The 17,974-nt window shown below is 47.5% G+C and overlaps 2 protein-coding genes across 2 annotated transcripts in view; both read right to left on the minus strand.

The window, feature by feature from the left end:
• Positions 1–10,635, minus strand: part of LOC135821001 (uncharacterized) — a 41,774-nt gene extending 31,139 nt beyond the window's left edge. Inside the window, exons 1-7 of the mRNA XM_065334055.1 lie at positions 9,248–10,635; positions 8,499–8,612; positions 6,872–7,030; positions 6,436–6,618; positions 4,518–4,622; positions 2,560–2,685; positions 1,580–1,663 (exon numbers count right to left, since the gene is read on the minus strand). Of these exons, the coding sequence (XP_065190127.1) occupies positions 1,580–1,663; positions 2,560–2,685; positions 4,518–4,622; positions 6,436–6,618; positions 6,872–7,030; positions 8,499–8,612; positions 9,248–10,348 (1,872 nt within the window). The 5' untranslated portion in view covers positions 10,349–10,635. The remainder of the gene's footprint in view (positions 1–1,579; positions 1,664–2,559; positions 2,686–4,517; positions 4,623–6,435; positions 6,619–6,871; positions 7,031–8,498; positions 8,613–9,247) is intronic.
• A 2,718-nt stretch (positions 10,636–13,353) lies between these two features.
• Positions 13,354–17,974, minus strand: part of LOC135821002 (phosphoenolpyruvate phosphomutase-like) — a 29,079-nt gene continuing 24,458 nt past the window's right edge. The window contains exon 8 of the mRNA XM_065334056.1: positions 13,354–14,308. Within this exon, the coding sequence (XP_065190128.1) occupies positions 14,225–14,308 (84 nt within the window). The 3' untranslated portion in view covers positions 13,354–14,224. The remainder of the gene's footprint in view (positions 14,309–17,974) is intronic.

The following is a 17,974-nucleotide window of genomic DNA, read 5'->3' on the forward strand; positions in this document are numbered from 1 at the left end:
TTTATCCGGAACCCTTGCCAACCGGCGCACTTTCTGACGAAACCGATTTTTTTCGTTCAATTCCTACATCTTAATCCGGCACTTGAATTCCGCCTCCGGCAGTGACTTTTTGAAACGAATCGCTCAAACTGCACGTAGTTTGATTTCATAATCCGGCAGTCGTAAATCGCGTACCGTACAGGTGCACTCCTTGCCAGGCCAGGCTAGACCAGTCTGGTCAATGTTGTCCAGGAGACAACGGCAGTCAACCATACTTTCTTATTTTAGCAAGGAGGTGTCCTGCCAATTTTCAGGTCACGGTGTGTGTGTGTGTTCGTGTGTGTGCAAGAGTACATGTGAACATGTTCTCTGTTTTACTTTATCACTTTATCACTGTGTATATTCCCGGAGAACAATTGAGAATATAAAGCCGTGCACCAAATACTTGGGTCGACACGGAAAAACCCTGCGTTTTGACTGACATGCATGCAATTGGGTAGGGCCGAGTAAGAGGGCAGGATTTCTTAATCCAGCACCCTCGTTAATCCAGCAGAAAACGCCGTAGCAAAAGGTGCCGGATTAGAGAGGGACGACTGTACTCCAATGATCAAATTAATAGTTAAAGGGGAAGTTACGGCAAAAATTAAAATTTCACCAGTTGTAGTCTTCGGGGTGCTGAGTCGAATGGTCGTGGTCCGAGGAAGCTGAGACGCTCCCTTCCTACTTGAATCCCAATCGAACTCGCGCACTTCCACCGAAACTGGGTGACTGCGCCCTACTAGATGGGGATTTGTATGCAAAATGTCACTAAAAGCGCCGTTTCGTTCTTATAAAAGCACGGATGACGCGATTGGCCCATATGTTGTAGTCTTTTGGACGCTGAGTCGACTGGTTTTGGTCCGAAAAGGCTGCGATGCAACGTACCTCCTTTATTCCCAATCGAACATGGTTGAACAAGTGGTCACGTGCTCCTGGGTGCCCAAATCACCTGGTCACCACGCCAGCAGGCGACAACTTTCACACCAAGGTTCAACTCGAGTTCAACTCAAGTGACAGGACTGCACCCAAAAAAGGTCAAACAGGCTAGTAAGTTGTACCCTGCAGGCACGGTGACCAGCTGACTGGTGTACGCAGGAGCACGTGACCGCTTGTTCAACCATGTTCGATTGGGAATAAAGGAGGTACGCTGCATCGCAGCCTTTTCGGACCAAAACCAGTCGACGCAGCGTCCAAAAGACTACAACATATGGGCCAATCGCGGTCATCCGTGCTTTTATAAGAACGAAACGGCGCTTTTAGTGACATTTTGCATACAAATCCCCATCTAGTAGGGCGCAGTCACCCAGTTTCGGTGGAAGTGCGCGAGTTCGATTGGGATTCAAGTAGGAAGGGAGCGTCTCAGCTTTCTCGGACCAAGACCATTCGACTCAGCACCCCGAAGACTACAACTGGTGAAATTTTAATTTTTGCCTTAACTTCCCCTTTAAAATAGGGTACTAGTAGATGTCTGTATTTCGTGGCAAAAAGGGGGGGGGGGTGCGGTTTATACTCCAGTGCGGCTTATACTCGGGAAAATACGGTAACCAGCTAGCTGACTAACCTGGTGTCTCTTCTCGTTTTCCAGCTCCTCAATGCACTGCACTAAGCTTTGTGAACGTGTCTTCACACTCTCAACTTCCAGCTCCTACAAAGTATTGGCATGAACAACAATGACAAAACACATGACACACATCATCAGGTCACCAACAGATGCGGGTCTGCACATAGGGTCAAGCAGGCTGAAGAGTGTATGCGCAGGGGCAGGGGAGGGGTATGGGTATGGGCAGGGGAGGAGTATGGCTGCGGGCTGGGGCAGTTAGGTGTATGGGCAGGGGCAGGATAGGGGCAGGACCTAGGTGGGTGCATGGGCAGAGGCAGTCGGGTAGATACATGTACATGTACATGGGCAGCTAATGGGTTGTACAGGGTCAAAGCACAGGTATGTAGAGGGGCAGGGAGGGGGGGGGGGGGTACACAAGGCAAGCATGCAGGTACATGTATGTAGATGGGCAAGGGGTGGATGGGGGTGGCGGTCGTAAACAGGGCAAGCATGCATAGCTAAGATAAGGTCCATACAAGCAGGCAGGTCTATTCGAGGGGATCCGCATTTCATTGGCCACCCACTATTTTAGGCAACATGAGATGGGGGGGGGGGGGGGGAGAGCGAGAAAAAAGGAGAAAGAAAGAAAGAAGAGAGAGAGAAAAAGAAGGAGAGAGAGGAGATGCTGTAACAACATACGCATATATGCCTTCTCAGTTCAGATTTAGATGCAAGTTCCCTGCATGTCTGTGTCCGACCAGGAGACAGATACAAGTTGTATGTATCACATGTACTATGTCTGCAGGGCTGCACACTGCATGGTGTACTCCCTTATACCAAGTGTCGGATTTTGCTTGCCACAACTGTACAATGTCATATAGCCGTATGATGTGGTGCGGGGGGGGGGGGGGGGGGGAGATACAGCTAACTGTCATGCTGCCTCCTTCACTGTAATATAATTACTTCACTGTAATCCTAGGTGCTAGCAGTCCTGACATTACCATAAGTGGCAATCTTTCCAACTGAGATTCCGCTTCCTCATTCTGGTGGCGTAAGGCTGCCAGCTTGCTCTCTAGATCCGTCACATGTTGCTGCAGCTTCACCATTTGACCCGAACTCCCCGATTCCTGGATAGTAATAGAAAGAATAGAACATCAAGAGCACATACTATATGGCGCCAAGAATAACTAGCAACTGTGCATATGGGGTGAGATGCGGTGCTGCCCACATTACCTACAGTCTGTTTCAAAAAGATTAGCAATCAAGTTTGGGTCTTAAAAAGTATGAAGATAAGGGAAATTTGGACAACAAAGTACATAAAACGGCTTGTTAGGGCACGGCAAATTGTTCTGTGAAGGTTTCGGAATAATTGGACCAACCGCTGAGGAGTTAGTATTTCGACCAGGTTTCCGGCCTTTTCCCATGGTTTATAATTTGCCCTGGAAGCCAGTATCGATTTGTTATCAAAACCCACGATTTACCCCTTCCTTTTTGGCCTTGTGGTTATGAATGTTGTCTACTGACCATGAAGTTGTGAGTTCAAATCCCAACAAATCTTCAAGTCAAACATTTTTTCTTCATTTTTTCATTGTTTTGGTCCTAGAGGGTGGTGGCGTTCCCACGACGGATGCGGAAAACTGGGCTTCCAGCCGAGTCTCACGTGAACCGTGAAATTTATTTTTTATTTGGTGATCACGCTGGTACAAGACAAAGAAGGTGGCTGCGCCAAACAACTTGTTGTTGGAGCTCGCGTTTCCTGCCGAACTGACAGACACTTGACTGGCTCACGCCATGTGAAGTTGTGAACACACACAACACTGAAACCGTGTGAGTGAACACGGAAGTCATTGCGCTGTAGCTACGTGTTGTTGAATACACCGGCACATCGATCGATCGATTTCTGTTTGAGAATTATTTTAGTATTTGAAGATCGCCAATTTATTTGAATTTTAGGAGTCAACGCCGTCTTCTATCAGCTTTCACAGGCGTCTGCTTTTCTCGAAATGTCGTCGAAGTCACACGGATAGCTTTGCCACTTCAAGGCCTTGGGAATGAGTCTGTGTTGATGCCGTTTTCGTCACATCGTGAGAGTAAATTGCATCCGCGGCAGCTCAAAGAATCTATTTGGTCACAAAACGGACGCATCCCGCTCGTCAAAATTTACCACACTTTCAACATGTCCTCTCTGACTCCATATCGATACGATCGAGGAAGAACTTGTTTGTTGTAAACCAGACGAACATGTTCGAGTACCGACGTCAGTGAGTTGTCACTTTTCATACTTTCGCGCGGAATATTTCTTCGAGTTCACAGTGAGTTTTTCCAGGCAGCGCTCGAGCGCTCATACGGTAAGACGGCAAACTCCCCGGGCGATCGCCAGGATTGCTAATCTTTTTGAAACTGACTATAGCCATCAGCTGGTGAATCAGCCGGGCCATTGCGCCACTATTGGTCTGCTATGGTTTCCTGTTTTCAAGTCTGCTTTTCTCGAACACTTGGGATGGTTTGTAGGTGATGAGTCACACACAGGGATTGCCTTTGAACTAAGTGTATTGCGCGTGAAATCATTGTGACTAAACCATAGGAAAACTCAGATCCAAGTACATGTAGCTTGATTGTTATTTGACTACAGTACCGTCGGTCGCCGAAGAACTGGGGGGGGGGGCTCCTAGCCTAGACCGTTGATATTTTCATGTGTTTTGGAAGCTTCCACTCAGTTGTAATGTGTGTGTGAGAGAAGTGCATGCAATCCACACAACTCGTCTCCGTAGTTGAGACAGGAGGTGATAGAATTGCGTTGGCATGCTGTCCACAACAATCTTTCCGAACACCGTCCGTCTCTAGTGTGTTAGTGTTGCATTGCTTGTACAATGCTTATGCATAGCCAGTAGCAAGACATCAAAACAATTGTCTCAGTTACTTGGTAGATATTGCAGAAAAACAATGAGCCACTACTAACCTTGAAGAATACATCCAGTCGTTTCTCAAGGGCGAGATTGCTTCTTGTCAAATGTACTATTTTCGACTTGGTCTCTGCGTCTAGATCTGATGATGGTGACAATGCCTGAACAATGTAAAGCAAAACATCACAAAAGTATAAGCATGAATACAGTACTGTCGGTCCCCGAAGAACTGGGCGGGGGGGGGGGGGGGGTGGGAGAACCGGGGGGGAGGAACTGGGGGGGGGGAGGAACTGGGGGGTGGGAGGGGGTCAGTCGCCTAGCCTAGACCGTTCTTATTTTTATGTATTACAGTCTATGCACAGTTGGATCACCGCGTATACATTGGCATGCTGTGCTTGGTGAGATTCTAGGCTGGCCGTTCTCCGGCACCCGATAGTATTGTAGGGCTGCATGCAAGCAACACATTGTCATTGTTTCGGTTCTAGCGAAAGGTCTAGTGGCTGAGTATGCATTCATGCCTCACACTCCATTGAACTGGCTCAGCTCCACCAGACCAGAGTGCAGCATACAATCAGAACAATGGCATGCCAGTTTCCACACAGACCACTGAGCCTTGGTGCTTTTAGACTACAGCAGATGACTGAAGCTATACTGATGTGGGGGGGGGGGGGTAGAATATTCAGCAGTGTGTGGGTTGGTGTGATGCTCTATTTCAGACTTGCTGGGTTGAAGGTGTGGGTTGAAGGAACCAACAACCTTCATTCAAGCGTTGCTTTAGTTTTCGCCACTATTCCCACGCCCTCGCTAGTCATCGATATAACCTCAAGAGAAAAAAACACTCGGATGGTAAATGTAAATGACAGCAGCTTGCCACACAGAAAATACTGTAACCAACTGACTTCAATGCTGGCTTAGAGTTGTGTGTGTGTGTGTGGGGGGGGGGGGGAAGGGGGGGGGGGGTAGGTGTTGGACCCGTCCGTTCAAAACTCCAAGCATGTTTTTCCTTTGGAGTATCAAATTGTGACTAGTCGAGTGGTGAACACAGGACTGCGCTCATCGACTATTTGTACCATTATGGAACTTGTGTAACAGGGATCAGAGGAGGGGGTGGAGGAGGGGGTGGGGGCATTATATTGACTGTAGCACCTACTTGGAGATCAACTTAGATCTCCGATAGACGCAGTCTAATCAGATACCGTGCCTGGACTACATACCAAGCCGTACACACATACCGTATTCAGTTCTCTGGTAAGAGCCCGGGGTTCTCCCGGGGTTCTTATTATTTCAGGGACAGCTCTACCTGCGCTATTATTAGAGACTGGGCTATTATTGGAGACTGTGCTTCTATTTTTTCAATGTTCCACTATCAAGCCAATTCCAGTGTATGTAGGCATAAACTGACCATAGCAAGACTGATTTGCCCAACCCTAAACTCAGGAATATTGTTAAAACTGATGTTTCACAATAACATGGGCGCCAGGAAGGAAGTAGTAGACCGCAAACCTCCTTACAATTATGTGCATGGCATGATGTACTGTTGTTTTACATGCAGTCAATACACTTGTTGTGTACTCCAATTGTGACCGTGCTACTATTAGAGACTGTGCTCTTATTATTTCAAAGTTTGAAACCATCCTCACCCCGGGTCATTATTGGAGACTGGGCTTTTATTGGAGAAAATATGGTACATGTACATGCATACAGTCACACCCACAAACACAAACCTGCCATATTTCCTGGGTCAGAGCCCCAGTTGTTTTACCGAGATATCCGGTCAACATCAACTCTGGAGGTTATAGCCCAGCATATTCACTTTCAGAAAAAACAAATAAACAATAATTTATTTTGCCTCCGAGAGGGGGGGGGGGGGGTAGGCATGGCTCATAGCCCAGTGTAACTCTCAACCTGGAACATACGGCAAGTGCACACACGCACGCACGCAAGCACGCACGAACACACACACAGATAGAATACCTGTTTTCCAGATTGCTTGGAAGGAGTGTTGTGTAGAAGTGAGTCTAGCTTGTCTTTCAACTTGGCAATCTCTTGATCTTTCACAATCAAGTGTTGCCGATGCTCTGCTTGATCCTTTGCACGCTGTCTTTGATACTGTTGGCTATGATGTTTGATCTCACTGCTTGATCCTTCCTTCACCGCCTGTGCACCAACACAGTCACAGCGGACAGCAGGAGAGGGAAGTGACAAGAAACTTGACTGAGTAAAGTAGGATGGGAAAGAGAGAATAAAGCAGAGAGAATGGCACAGGGATGGAGAACTCTGAAACTGGGAAAGACTGAGAGAATGGTACAGACATCGAGTCAGACCGGGCTATAGCTATAACCAAAACCGCTATGAGGCATGCCCGTGTAGTGCAAGTAGAGAATTTCTAAAGGCAGTGGGTACAACTCACTTTCAAAGCTGAGATCTCCGTTTGACTTGTTTTCACTTTGCTTTGAAGCTGACGTGCCAGAGTCGTTAACTCATTGTTACGAACGCGCAGCTTTTTCACCTTCTCCTCGGCAGCAGTTGAATCTGAAACACTTGCCTTGGCTTTCTCCAACTGTTGTTTCTGTGGCAAAATGAAGAATATACAGAAGTAGAATATGATCATATACATGATTGGCATCATTTCAGTGTCTTCCCATCATTTTCTGCCGGACCATCTAGGCAGTGATCATCATAGCTTAAACAAGATGTTCCATACTTCTGTCATCAAAATTAGTATGGATGTGAAAGAGTAGCTGAGGTCTGCGGCTGAGAGGCAGCCGAGAAGCAGCCAAAAGAGCATCCAAGAAGCAGGCAACAGAGCAGCCGGGATAAGGTAAAGAAGCAGCCAGGCCGAGGGTGCATGCAAAGGAGCAGCCAGGAATAAGCCAGGGAGCAGCCGGGGAGCAGCCAAGGAGCAGCCAGGGAGAAACTGGGTTCTGGTTTACTTTTCGTTTTTTTCTATTTCAGTCCGTTGCCTCAACAGTACAAAGTACAAATATCAAGAGGGACAAAGGAGAAGAGAAAGTAAAACAGAGCAGAAAGGAAGATGCAACTGGAAGGAAAGAAAAACGAAGAGGGAATGTGGGATGCAGCCGGGGTGCAGCCGAGATGCAGCCGGGGTGAAGTCGGGGTGCAGGCACGGAAGAAGCAGGCAAAGCCTGTCCAGACTAAACATCACATTACCTAGTTGCTGGTGACTAGTAACTAAGAAATACAACATGGATGATGACGACGGATTATGGTAAGCATTAAACAAGGCAGCCATCGCTGTCAGTACCGTATCATATATATACAGTGTACTCACCAACATGGCATACAGTGTACTCACCAACATGGCATACAGTGTACTCACCAACATGGCATACAGTGTACTCACCAACATGGCATACAGTGTACTCACCAACATGGCATACAGTGTACTCACCAACATGGCATTCAGTGTACTCACCAACATGGCATACAGTGTACTCACCAACATGGCATACAGTGTACTCACCAACATGGCATACTGTAAGACATGTATATATAACGAGGAAGCAAATCTAACGTTTTAACGGATGACATTTCTTCGTTATAATAAGATCCGTTGAGGCCGTACTGCTTCATATATGCTGTGTGTGGATATGGCAGAATACTGCAAGATCGTTAACATATCTTCTTGTTAACCTATGAATTTTGGACAATCGTTAAATTTGCGACTCGTTATAATAACATGTCTTACAGTACAGTGTACTCACCAACATGGCATACAGTGTACTCACCAACATGGCATACAGTGTACTCACCAACATGGCATACAGTGTACTCACCAACATGGCATACAGTGTACTCACCAACATGGCATACAGTGTACTCACCAACATGGCATACAGTGTACTCACCAACATGGCATACAGTGTACTCACCAACATGGCATACAGTGTACTCACCAACATGGCATACAGTGTACTCACCAACATGGCATTCAGTGTACTCACCAACATGGCATACAGTGTACTCACCAACATGGCATACAGTGTACTCACCAACATGGCATACAGTGTACTCACCAACATGGCATTCTCTGCTTTCATAGCCGAGAGGCGATCCTCGAAAGCAGCATTCCTGCGAACACTTGGTGACATACTACTGCGTGAAACTTTTGGCGAGGACTCCACAGATCTCTACACAATGGTCAAAGAACAAGATCAGAAGTGGAGGGTACACTTTTGGAAATACCACCAGCCATAGTGGTAAAAGAGCTACACTCCTCGCAGTGCCCTATTTCAAGCTTACAAGCAGCCTCGGGCACAACAAGCACAACAAACACGCATATACATACACACACACGCACGCACACGCACACACACACGCACACACACACATACACACGCGCATACACACACACATACACTTGTACTTGTTGCTCACTGCCATAACTGGCCACGCGGGTCTCCCGGGAGAGAGCGGAAAGACATTCAAAAGGAATCTCGGAAAGATGACTCAATTCGCCATCAAACAAGGAGCGGATCCGTGGGGGGGGGGGGGGAGTGCAATAGATGCTCGCGCACCCTTCAGATCCCCAAATGGCCAACACCCCTGAACCCCCCCCCCCCCCCCCAACTCTCGGTGGACTTGGACATGATCCCACTTATGGGCTCACCACACCTCAGTAAGTTGGTGTGGACAAGATGCAGAAACATACACATACACACGTACGCACCCCCGCACCCCCCCCCCCCCACACACACACACAAACACATGCATGGACTTACCCCCCCCCCCCCCCTGCGGCCACACACACACACACTGGACTTACTTGTGGTCTGCTAGGTGTGAGGGAAAGACTGAGGGCACTGTCATCCTCAATGGCCGCCGCCGCACCATGTGACAATGATGAAACCGATCGTTTACTCAACGAGTCACCTTGCTGGTAGCGACTAACAGCGTCTTGCAGGCGTTCCTTATCCGCCTCTAACTGAGTGCTGGTGTATGTCTGTCTAGCTAGTTCACTGTCCTTCTGCTGGACAATACGCTCAGCAAGACGCACACGTTGTGCATCCTTTTGACCTTCTTGTTTACTGCGACGGAGTAATTCAGACTTCTCATCAGCGTGATCCAGCTTCATTTTCTTGATCAACTGGGATTTCTCATGATCCGCTGTTTTCAGCGACTCCAGCACTTCTTCCATCTTCACTTTGTTTTCACGCAACGACCACATCTCTGCCAAGAGCTTGGATTTCTCGGAGCTCGCCTCTTCCTGGCACCGTGCCATTATTCGCCTTTCAGCGTCTTCGCGGACAAACTGAACTTGATCATCGCGTTCGCGTATCAGTTCAGCACGTGCAGCTTTCACTTCTTCCTCCCTGAACTTGATTTGCTGCCGCAGCTCGGCATCCTTCTTCTTTATCAATGACTCATAGTGCCCTCTCATTTCAGTCTCCTTCTCACTAGCTGCACGGCGCGTGGCAATTTCAGTCAAATGCTGTCTCTCCTTCTCCAGCGTTTCTCTAGCAGTTTTTGCAGCCTGATTTTTATCCCTTTGAGCTTCCCTGCTCTTCTGTTTCTCAGCATCGATCTTCAGCTTCAATTGTGAAATTTCTCTATTCTGGTCATCATGGGCACGTCTCAACTGGTCTATTTCTGCTTGGAACTGGGCACTTCTCCGGTCTACAGTCCGACGGCTCGCCGTACCACTGCCATGCTCAACTGGGCATGTACTGAAATCTAGCTGGCTGTTGTCACGTATTCCGCCATTCCTCATGTCAGGACTGCCAACACCGCCGCCATTCAGCACGCCGTAGCTGGCAGGACTCGATAAACTGGCACTGCTGGCGTTCGACCGTCTCATCGATTTTCGAGGAGATGGTGTTGACAAGGCAGTGCTGCTACTGCTGGTGTGTAGACCACGTTGTTTCATTGCTGCGCTATGCCGTTTGGTGCCCTGTTCCTGTCGCTACTATCGCCGTTGGTGTTGGTGTTAGGCAAGCTCGCCTGTACCAACACCAGTCCTAGTGAGTACTATTCGACCAAAGTTGGGTGGGAATGTTCGACACCAAGAACAGGACGTGCCAGGGATACTCTCCCGGTACAAGACAGGTGAGCTTCGCCCAGGAAAAGTTGCACTTGATATCGCGCCGATACCACGTACCAGTGTGCATTGAAGGCAGAGTACTACTCGGCTCCAGTGTGCATTGAAGGCAGAGTACTACTCGGCTTGCCGACAACCGGGTAGCCTACTCAGCACACAAGCATACTTGCATTGGGGTCATTGGAAGCGACGACAATCACCTTCCAGCATACTAGTACTGTCCAAGCCAGGCCGTCCCGCACCGATTACATGCCGACCATAAAGCGGGAGATTACACACAGGAGGAAGAGGAGGCCACAAGACTACAACGTTGTAGTATCGACATCAAACATTTTTCAAGCAAGTCAAGGAAACCCGCTATCATTACATTTTGTATTTGTAGAAGCCCAAGGCCCGCAAGAAACAGGTGCTCTAGATTTGCAGCGATTAGCAATAGCAGCTGCCTCTAGCTCTGCACAGTCTGGCTCCGCGCTCATCTGGGGCGCGCGTAGATTCTGGTGCATACTTCCCGCCGCCCCACCATCCCCCAGATCGATCCTCCTATCCACCAAACTCACGTGTACATGTACAGTCAGTATCGCCTATAGCGTTGGTGTTTGATTTTGAGCATTTTATCACTATAAGCGATATATTACTATGACCGATACTGCATGCAATATATGCGAGTGGGGTGTCAAACGACTCCGCGCACCGTGCACATACGCACTACATACATGTACAATGCCATGTAGCTGGCTGTAGCTCCTGACACACAAAATCAGGATTTCCTCATGAAGGAGGCATATTTTGGCAACTTGTACAAGCAAAACTCACCAAACAACACTCACTGGACAAGTTCTTCACGAAGAAGTAACACCCTGTTCTCCTCTGACATCGCTTGATTCTACATCAATCACTATAACCAATACAAAAATAGTGTAATGGAGGTCTTTTGAAATATGAATTTGATCACTATAGGCGATATAATTACTATAGACGATTATTACTATACGCGATAACTGTGTATACTTAGTTATGGCAAATGAAAATGAATTTGAGAAATTGATCACTATATCCGGTATATTACTATAGCCGCCAACCTTATAGGCGATACGGACTGTACGTGTGTGGTCTGACGCAGTGACAGACTGTCCTCAGTCTACAAAATAATTAATGATTATGTAGCACTACGTTGTAGCATGCTGCATAGCTCGCATATTCTTGCTTTGCTCTCCATTCTTCTCCTCGACCTCGCATTCACATAAATCATCATTGCTTTGCGCGTTCAATAAACAGATAAACACCTTTTTTGTTGTAGCATAGCGCTATATAGCTCGCAACGCTGCCGATTACCATGATCACAGACAGAGTGCAGTACAATCATGTAGAACCTCTACGGCCAGTGCCGTGGAGCTAGGTACTAGGTCACAGTCAGTAGGTGCGACTCTGTCACTACTTCACTACTTCAGTACTTGGACCCTACTACACTCAGTGCTGGCAACTGAAATCCGACCCCCTTGGCGGCGCGCCGCTCCGCCAAGGGGGTCGGATTTCAGTTGCCAGCACTGTAGTACAATGTCATGTACTTTTTCTTCACGACTACAGTCAAACCTGCCCTTGAGCCTTGCGGACACCTGAGAAAACGGACACCTGTAAAGTGAGGACAGCTTGTCTCAGTGCAGTGTTCAGACTTTTCACAGTGTACCACTACCAGGCGTACAATGTGTACATTTTAGTATGGGCGGACACTTGAAAAAGCGGTCACCTGTGAAATGCGAAACGCACACACACGCAGACGCGTGTACATAACACACAGACTCACATATACATGTACATACAATCAAGCACACGCATACATGTACCACACAGCAACGCACACACACACACCTCACACACGCACACACGCACCTCACACACACACCTTTGACCCTTTGACGCCCATCGCCGGAGGCGATGATAGCAATGCTACGGCAGAAGCCATAGCAACTTGTGCTGGGATTACACCATTCAACAGCTTGCAAGGCTGAAGAATTGACCGTCACTATTCAGCCTGGTCTACACCATACAGCTATTTGGAGTGACATTTTCTGGCCAGTGAATCCCTTTTTTGGTCTTTTTCATTTTTTTCTTTTTTTTTCTTTTTTTTCCCGCACACACATCACACCACATACTCCGGCATGCACTGGCTGTTGGTAACCACCCAGGAGAATGAAAGAAAAGTCAGGAAGAGTCTGAGAAAGAGAAGAAAGACGTGTGTGACCATAATCGTCGGGAATCGAACCCGCAATCTATCGATTGGAAATCGCTGCACATACCACTGCACCATATGGGACACACACACACACACACACACACACACACACACACACACACACACACACACACACACACACACACACACACTATGAATCAGCTACCGGTATACCCTGTGGGGTCACGCCGCCCGCCACTCAGAGAACTGAGCGCAAGGTGAGGGGCAGTGGCGCAAAACAAAACAGGAAGTACAGCAAAATGAATTGAAAAAAAGGAAATCAAAACAAGCTGCCATATTGATGGGAAAGGACTCACAAACAGAGGAAAGAAATATCACAAACCAGATGAACAGTCTGCTGTAGGTCCACTATAAACACACACGATTGGACCATTGGACGCCAATCGCCGGAGGCGATGATAGCGATGCTACAGCAGAAGCCATAGCACACACACACACACACACACACACACACACACACACACACACACACACACACACACACACACACACACACACACACACACACCTATCCCCCCCCCCCACACACACACATGTGACATATGTACGCACAGACACACGTATGCACGCACGCACACACAGATACAGTACTTCAAAGTCATAATTATCAGCTAGCAATAGTCGGGCAGTTAGACAGACTTTGGCAGCTAGCAATAGTCGGGCAGTTAGACAGGCTTTGGCAGCTTGCGAACTTGTGCACTTGCGCACTACCACAGTAACACACTACCACAGTACGTACATTTCAAATTCATAGAATGAAAGCAGTTTTAAATATAATAATAGCACTCACAAGAAATGTGCGGAAAACAAACGGAACTGCGTGCAGTGCAAAGGAAATTCTAGAACACGGAAAAAACCCAAATAATCTCTGCATGGATTTAGTTCAGACAAAGTTGGCGTTCGGATCAAACAGTCTTATATGGCGCAAGGCTGAAAACAAACGCACACAAAAATCTCACCTCTCCTGGTGTAACCAGAGGAGATACACCCAGTCTGTAGGAGATATACCCAGACCAGGGGAGATATACCCAGACCAGGGGAGATATACCCAGACTAGGGGAGATATACCCAGACCAGGGGAGATATATCCATTCTGCATGCTCTTTTTTTAAATTCCTGATATTTAAAAAACCTTCAAAACGGACAAGGTGTCCATTTAGGTATGCAAATAACACATGTGCAGTATGTAGTCTATGAGTGACACTGCCGGCACAAACGCACCTACAGGCATGCTGCAGCAATAATCTAATAATCACTCACAATCAATGAAAAGAATTCTCGACAGACGATATACACACACACACACACACACACACACACACACAAACACCCTAGAATCGAGAGTGGAAAACATCAAGCCGATAGTAATGACATCATACTATGGCAATGGCACAGTCAAGCCGATAGCAATGACATCTTGCTATGGCAATGGCAGAGTCAAGCCGATAGCCGCATCACACTTTCGGTAGGTACCTGTCCTCCGCTTCACGCAGCTCCTTGTCGTTTTGTAAGCGAAACAACTCATTTACAGGCGCTACCTAATAGCAGATCACAACGATAGAATACACATGTACAAAATACGCAGTTTGCAAAACAATGCATAACACGACAGTCATAGTTACCCGCCATCATCCTGCCCCTGTTTAGCAGCTACACCTTGCAAGATACTACAGTAAAACCTGTAATGGCTACCACTCGGATATGGTGACCACTTTTCCTTGTCACGGACGCATTCACATTCAAAACAGCTCGGATAAGGCGACCACTCACTCAACGTGATCAACGACCACCCACCCGCGACCACGTTGCATCCTGCTAGTAGTACATGTAAATGTATGCATTGCATGGTGCACCATGCATGGTAGATCTACACATCATGCATTGCATGGTGCACCATGCAATGCATACATTTCATTGCATGGTGCACCATGCATGGTAGATCTACACATCATGCATTGCATGGTGCACCATGCAATGCGTACATTTCATTGCATGGTGCACCATGCATGGTAGATCTACACATCATATCAGTGCAGGAAGTGTGTAGATGTACATGGTGCATGCACGGCACTTGACAGGTCAGAGGACACCAGGCACATGAATCGTGCTAGAGTAGCATAGGTGTGTGCAGTGTGATACACTGATCAACATGATAATATCACATGTATTATGAAGTCAGCTTGGTTCTCTTATGGGGGGGTGCTGAGGATATCGACAGGCGGATTTCGCTGGCATCCCAGGCATACGGTAGCATGTGCAGCCTCTGGCTGCAGCGCAAGCATGCGTCAGAAAGGTCCAGGCTCAAGCTGTACAGCTCGCTTGTGCTGCCTGTCCTCCTTTACAACTGTGAGACATGGGGAGTGCCCCAGGCAGTCTTTCAGCGACTGGATTGTTTTCACCGCCGACAGCTCAGAAACCTGATGGGAGTGCGATATCCAGACAGAATTACAAATTATGATCTGTATTCGAGATGTGGCTCGCAGCCACTGTCGGAGCTTTTTGCCAAGCGACGCCGCAGCCTCACTGGCCATGTGCTGAGGATGAGTGAGCAGTCACCCCCTTGCCTTGTGATGTCCTGTTATTTTCAAGCGGGGTCACGTCGACGAAGGGGCCGTCCCGCAGCTACTCTCCCTGCCACCATCATGAAGGACCTGGCAGGGCACGACATCCCTTTGAAGAATGCCAGCGACCTAGAAGGAGCACGAGCATTTGCTGCAGACAAGTCCAAATGGAGATCCGATATTGTTTATGGATGAGTTTTTGTTGACTGGAGACAGAAGCGGACTTGGCTTGATTTCAGTGCATTCTCCTACATTGTTCTTTGGCCTTTGTACGCGTGCTGTGGTATTATTATTAGGCCATCCAGAATTAATTCATTGTTTCGGGTCACCCGACCGACCGTCTTTTTTCACCCGACCGCAAAATGTTTTTTTTATAGTGCATGCAAATGTACAGACTAGACTATGTACACCCACGACCCTAATAATAGCAGTCCAGATATCGACCTCAGAAGCAGCCATGGCTAGCCAAATGACAGGATGCAGCGCTTGGTGACGACATTGTCTTCTATCTCCGATCCGCAAACGGTCCTGAAACAGCATCAGCTCCGCCACCTTGTCGCTATTTACAGAAGTTTTCAAGGTGAGAGCTGCTCGCCGGTCAGACTCGTTTGCCAGCGAGGCCAAGATCTGGTCCTGGATGGGACCTGGATTTGATGGGACAATGACTGCGCTGGATTGTCTACACTACAGTCAGATTTGATCGACTGGCTAGGTGGACAAAAGCTATTCGATGTACATGTATGCACATGGACGTAAACCAAAATAAAAAATTAAATTAAATAAAAAATAAACCCGACCGATCGACCCTGTTACGGATGAGTGAAGTGACCCGAAACAATGAATTAATTCTAGGTGGCCTTATTATTATCATTATTAGTAGCATATTATTATGCTACTTCGTTTATTATTATTATGAAGTGGATATGGTCACGTGACCCACGGAACCTGGATAAGAAGACCACCTGGCCAAGGCGACCACTTTTTCTCGTCCCTTCAGACAGTGGTCACTGTAGACTGTAGCTTGATCAAGGGATGGTGGTATCCATGGTAACAGTAAAAAGGATGGTGGTATCCATGGTAACAGTAATCAAGGGATGGTGGTATCCATGGTAGCAGTAAAAAGAAGCTAGCTCTTGACCTACACGGTACATGAACCTGGCATGCATACCTGGCATGCAGACCCAGTATGCACTGATGCAGATCCAGTATGAAGAAGGTCTGAGTGGTAAAGCAGGTCATGGCCAGATCAACCTTTCCACCGCCTACACAGTGACGTACATGCATGTGTTTCACTGCCAAATAGAACACTCGCATTTTCTCTCATCAAATATCTCGTAATCTGAAAACTGGCAAGTCCCCTGGTCAAGACGGAATTACCAACGAAGTTTGGAGAGCTCTTTGTCCGTCTGTTGCCTATCCTGTGTCAATTATCTTGAATATGTCATTTCGTGAAGGGAAATTCCCAGCCATGTGGAAAACTGCGGTAGTCGTGGCCACCTACAAAAATAGAGGACCACGCACCACCCCCAGCAACTATCGCCCTATCTCATTGCTCTCTACTTTATCAAAAGTGTGCGAACGTGTTGTATATGACATCATTTATGATCATGTTCGCATTTCACTTTCGCCAGCACAGTCGGGCTTTTGTCGGGGTGACTCCACCAGGTACCAGGTTACCCGCCTCGTGCAAGACATCCACACCGCCCGGAACGCCCATAACCATGTTGGTTTAGTTTTCTTCGATCTCGCAAAGGCCTTCGACACTGTTTGGCACAGGGGTCTCTTAGCTAAGCTGCGAACAGTATATCGCATTGATGGCAAGGCTATCGGCTGGCTCTCATCGTATCTCTCTAACCGACATCAGCTTGTACGCCTCTCAACTGTGTTATCGGAGCCTTTACCCGTTACTTCTGGAGTCCCCCAGGGTTCAATCCTTGGGCCACTGCTATTTCTCCTGTATATTAATGACCTCCCCGATACTGCCCCTGGTGTCAGCCTTTTCGCTGACGACACAGCTCTGCTTTGCTCCAATGCTTGCCCTATACGCCTGCACGAAGCCATGCAAGATAGCATTGGGAAAGTTATAACCTGGATGCATGATTGGAAGTTGCAGCCAAACGTTGATAAAACGGCAGCTATGTACATTTCCCCTTCTCCCCCTTCCCTGCCACTTTGTTTTCCTTCTTCAAGTGTTGCTATTCGCATTGTTGAAGAGCATAAGCATCTTGGCGTTATTATTGACTCTAAATTGTCGTGGTCACCCCATGTGCAGTATGTCTGCAAGCGCACAAGCTCCATCCTTGGGGCTCTTCAAGCCCACTGTAGACATCTTCCTCTTTCTTGCAAACGCTTGTTTTATCGTTGCTATATATTGCCCTTACTTGACTACTGTGATACTGCTTGGTGTGGCATAACTACTACTGTATTGAACAAGCTAGAAACCCATAACCGCATGCTCCTTAAAATCTTATTTAGCAAAGATCGTCGCTTTCCCTCCGCTAGTCTTTACGAAATTGCCAAGATCAGTCCCCTTTCCACTCGACATAAGTACCACCTCTGTGTTCTCATACATAAAATATTACTAAATAAAATACCCTTGCATATGCAGGCTTATAATTGGTTCTCCGAAACACGGAACACCCG

This window comes from Sycon ciliatum, chromosome 7 (genome assembly GCF_964019385.1).
Source record: "Sycon ciliatum chromosome 7, ocSycCili1.1, whole genome shotgun sequence".
NCBI lineage: Eukaryota > Metazoa > Porifera > Calcarea > Leucosolenida > Sycettidae > Sycon > Sycon ciliatum.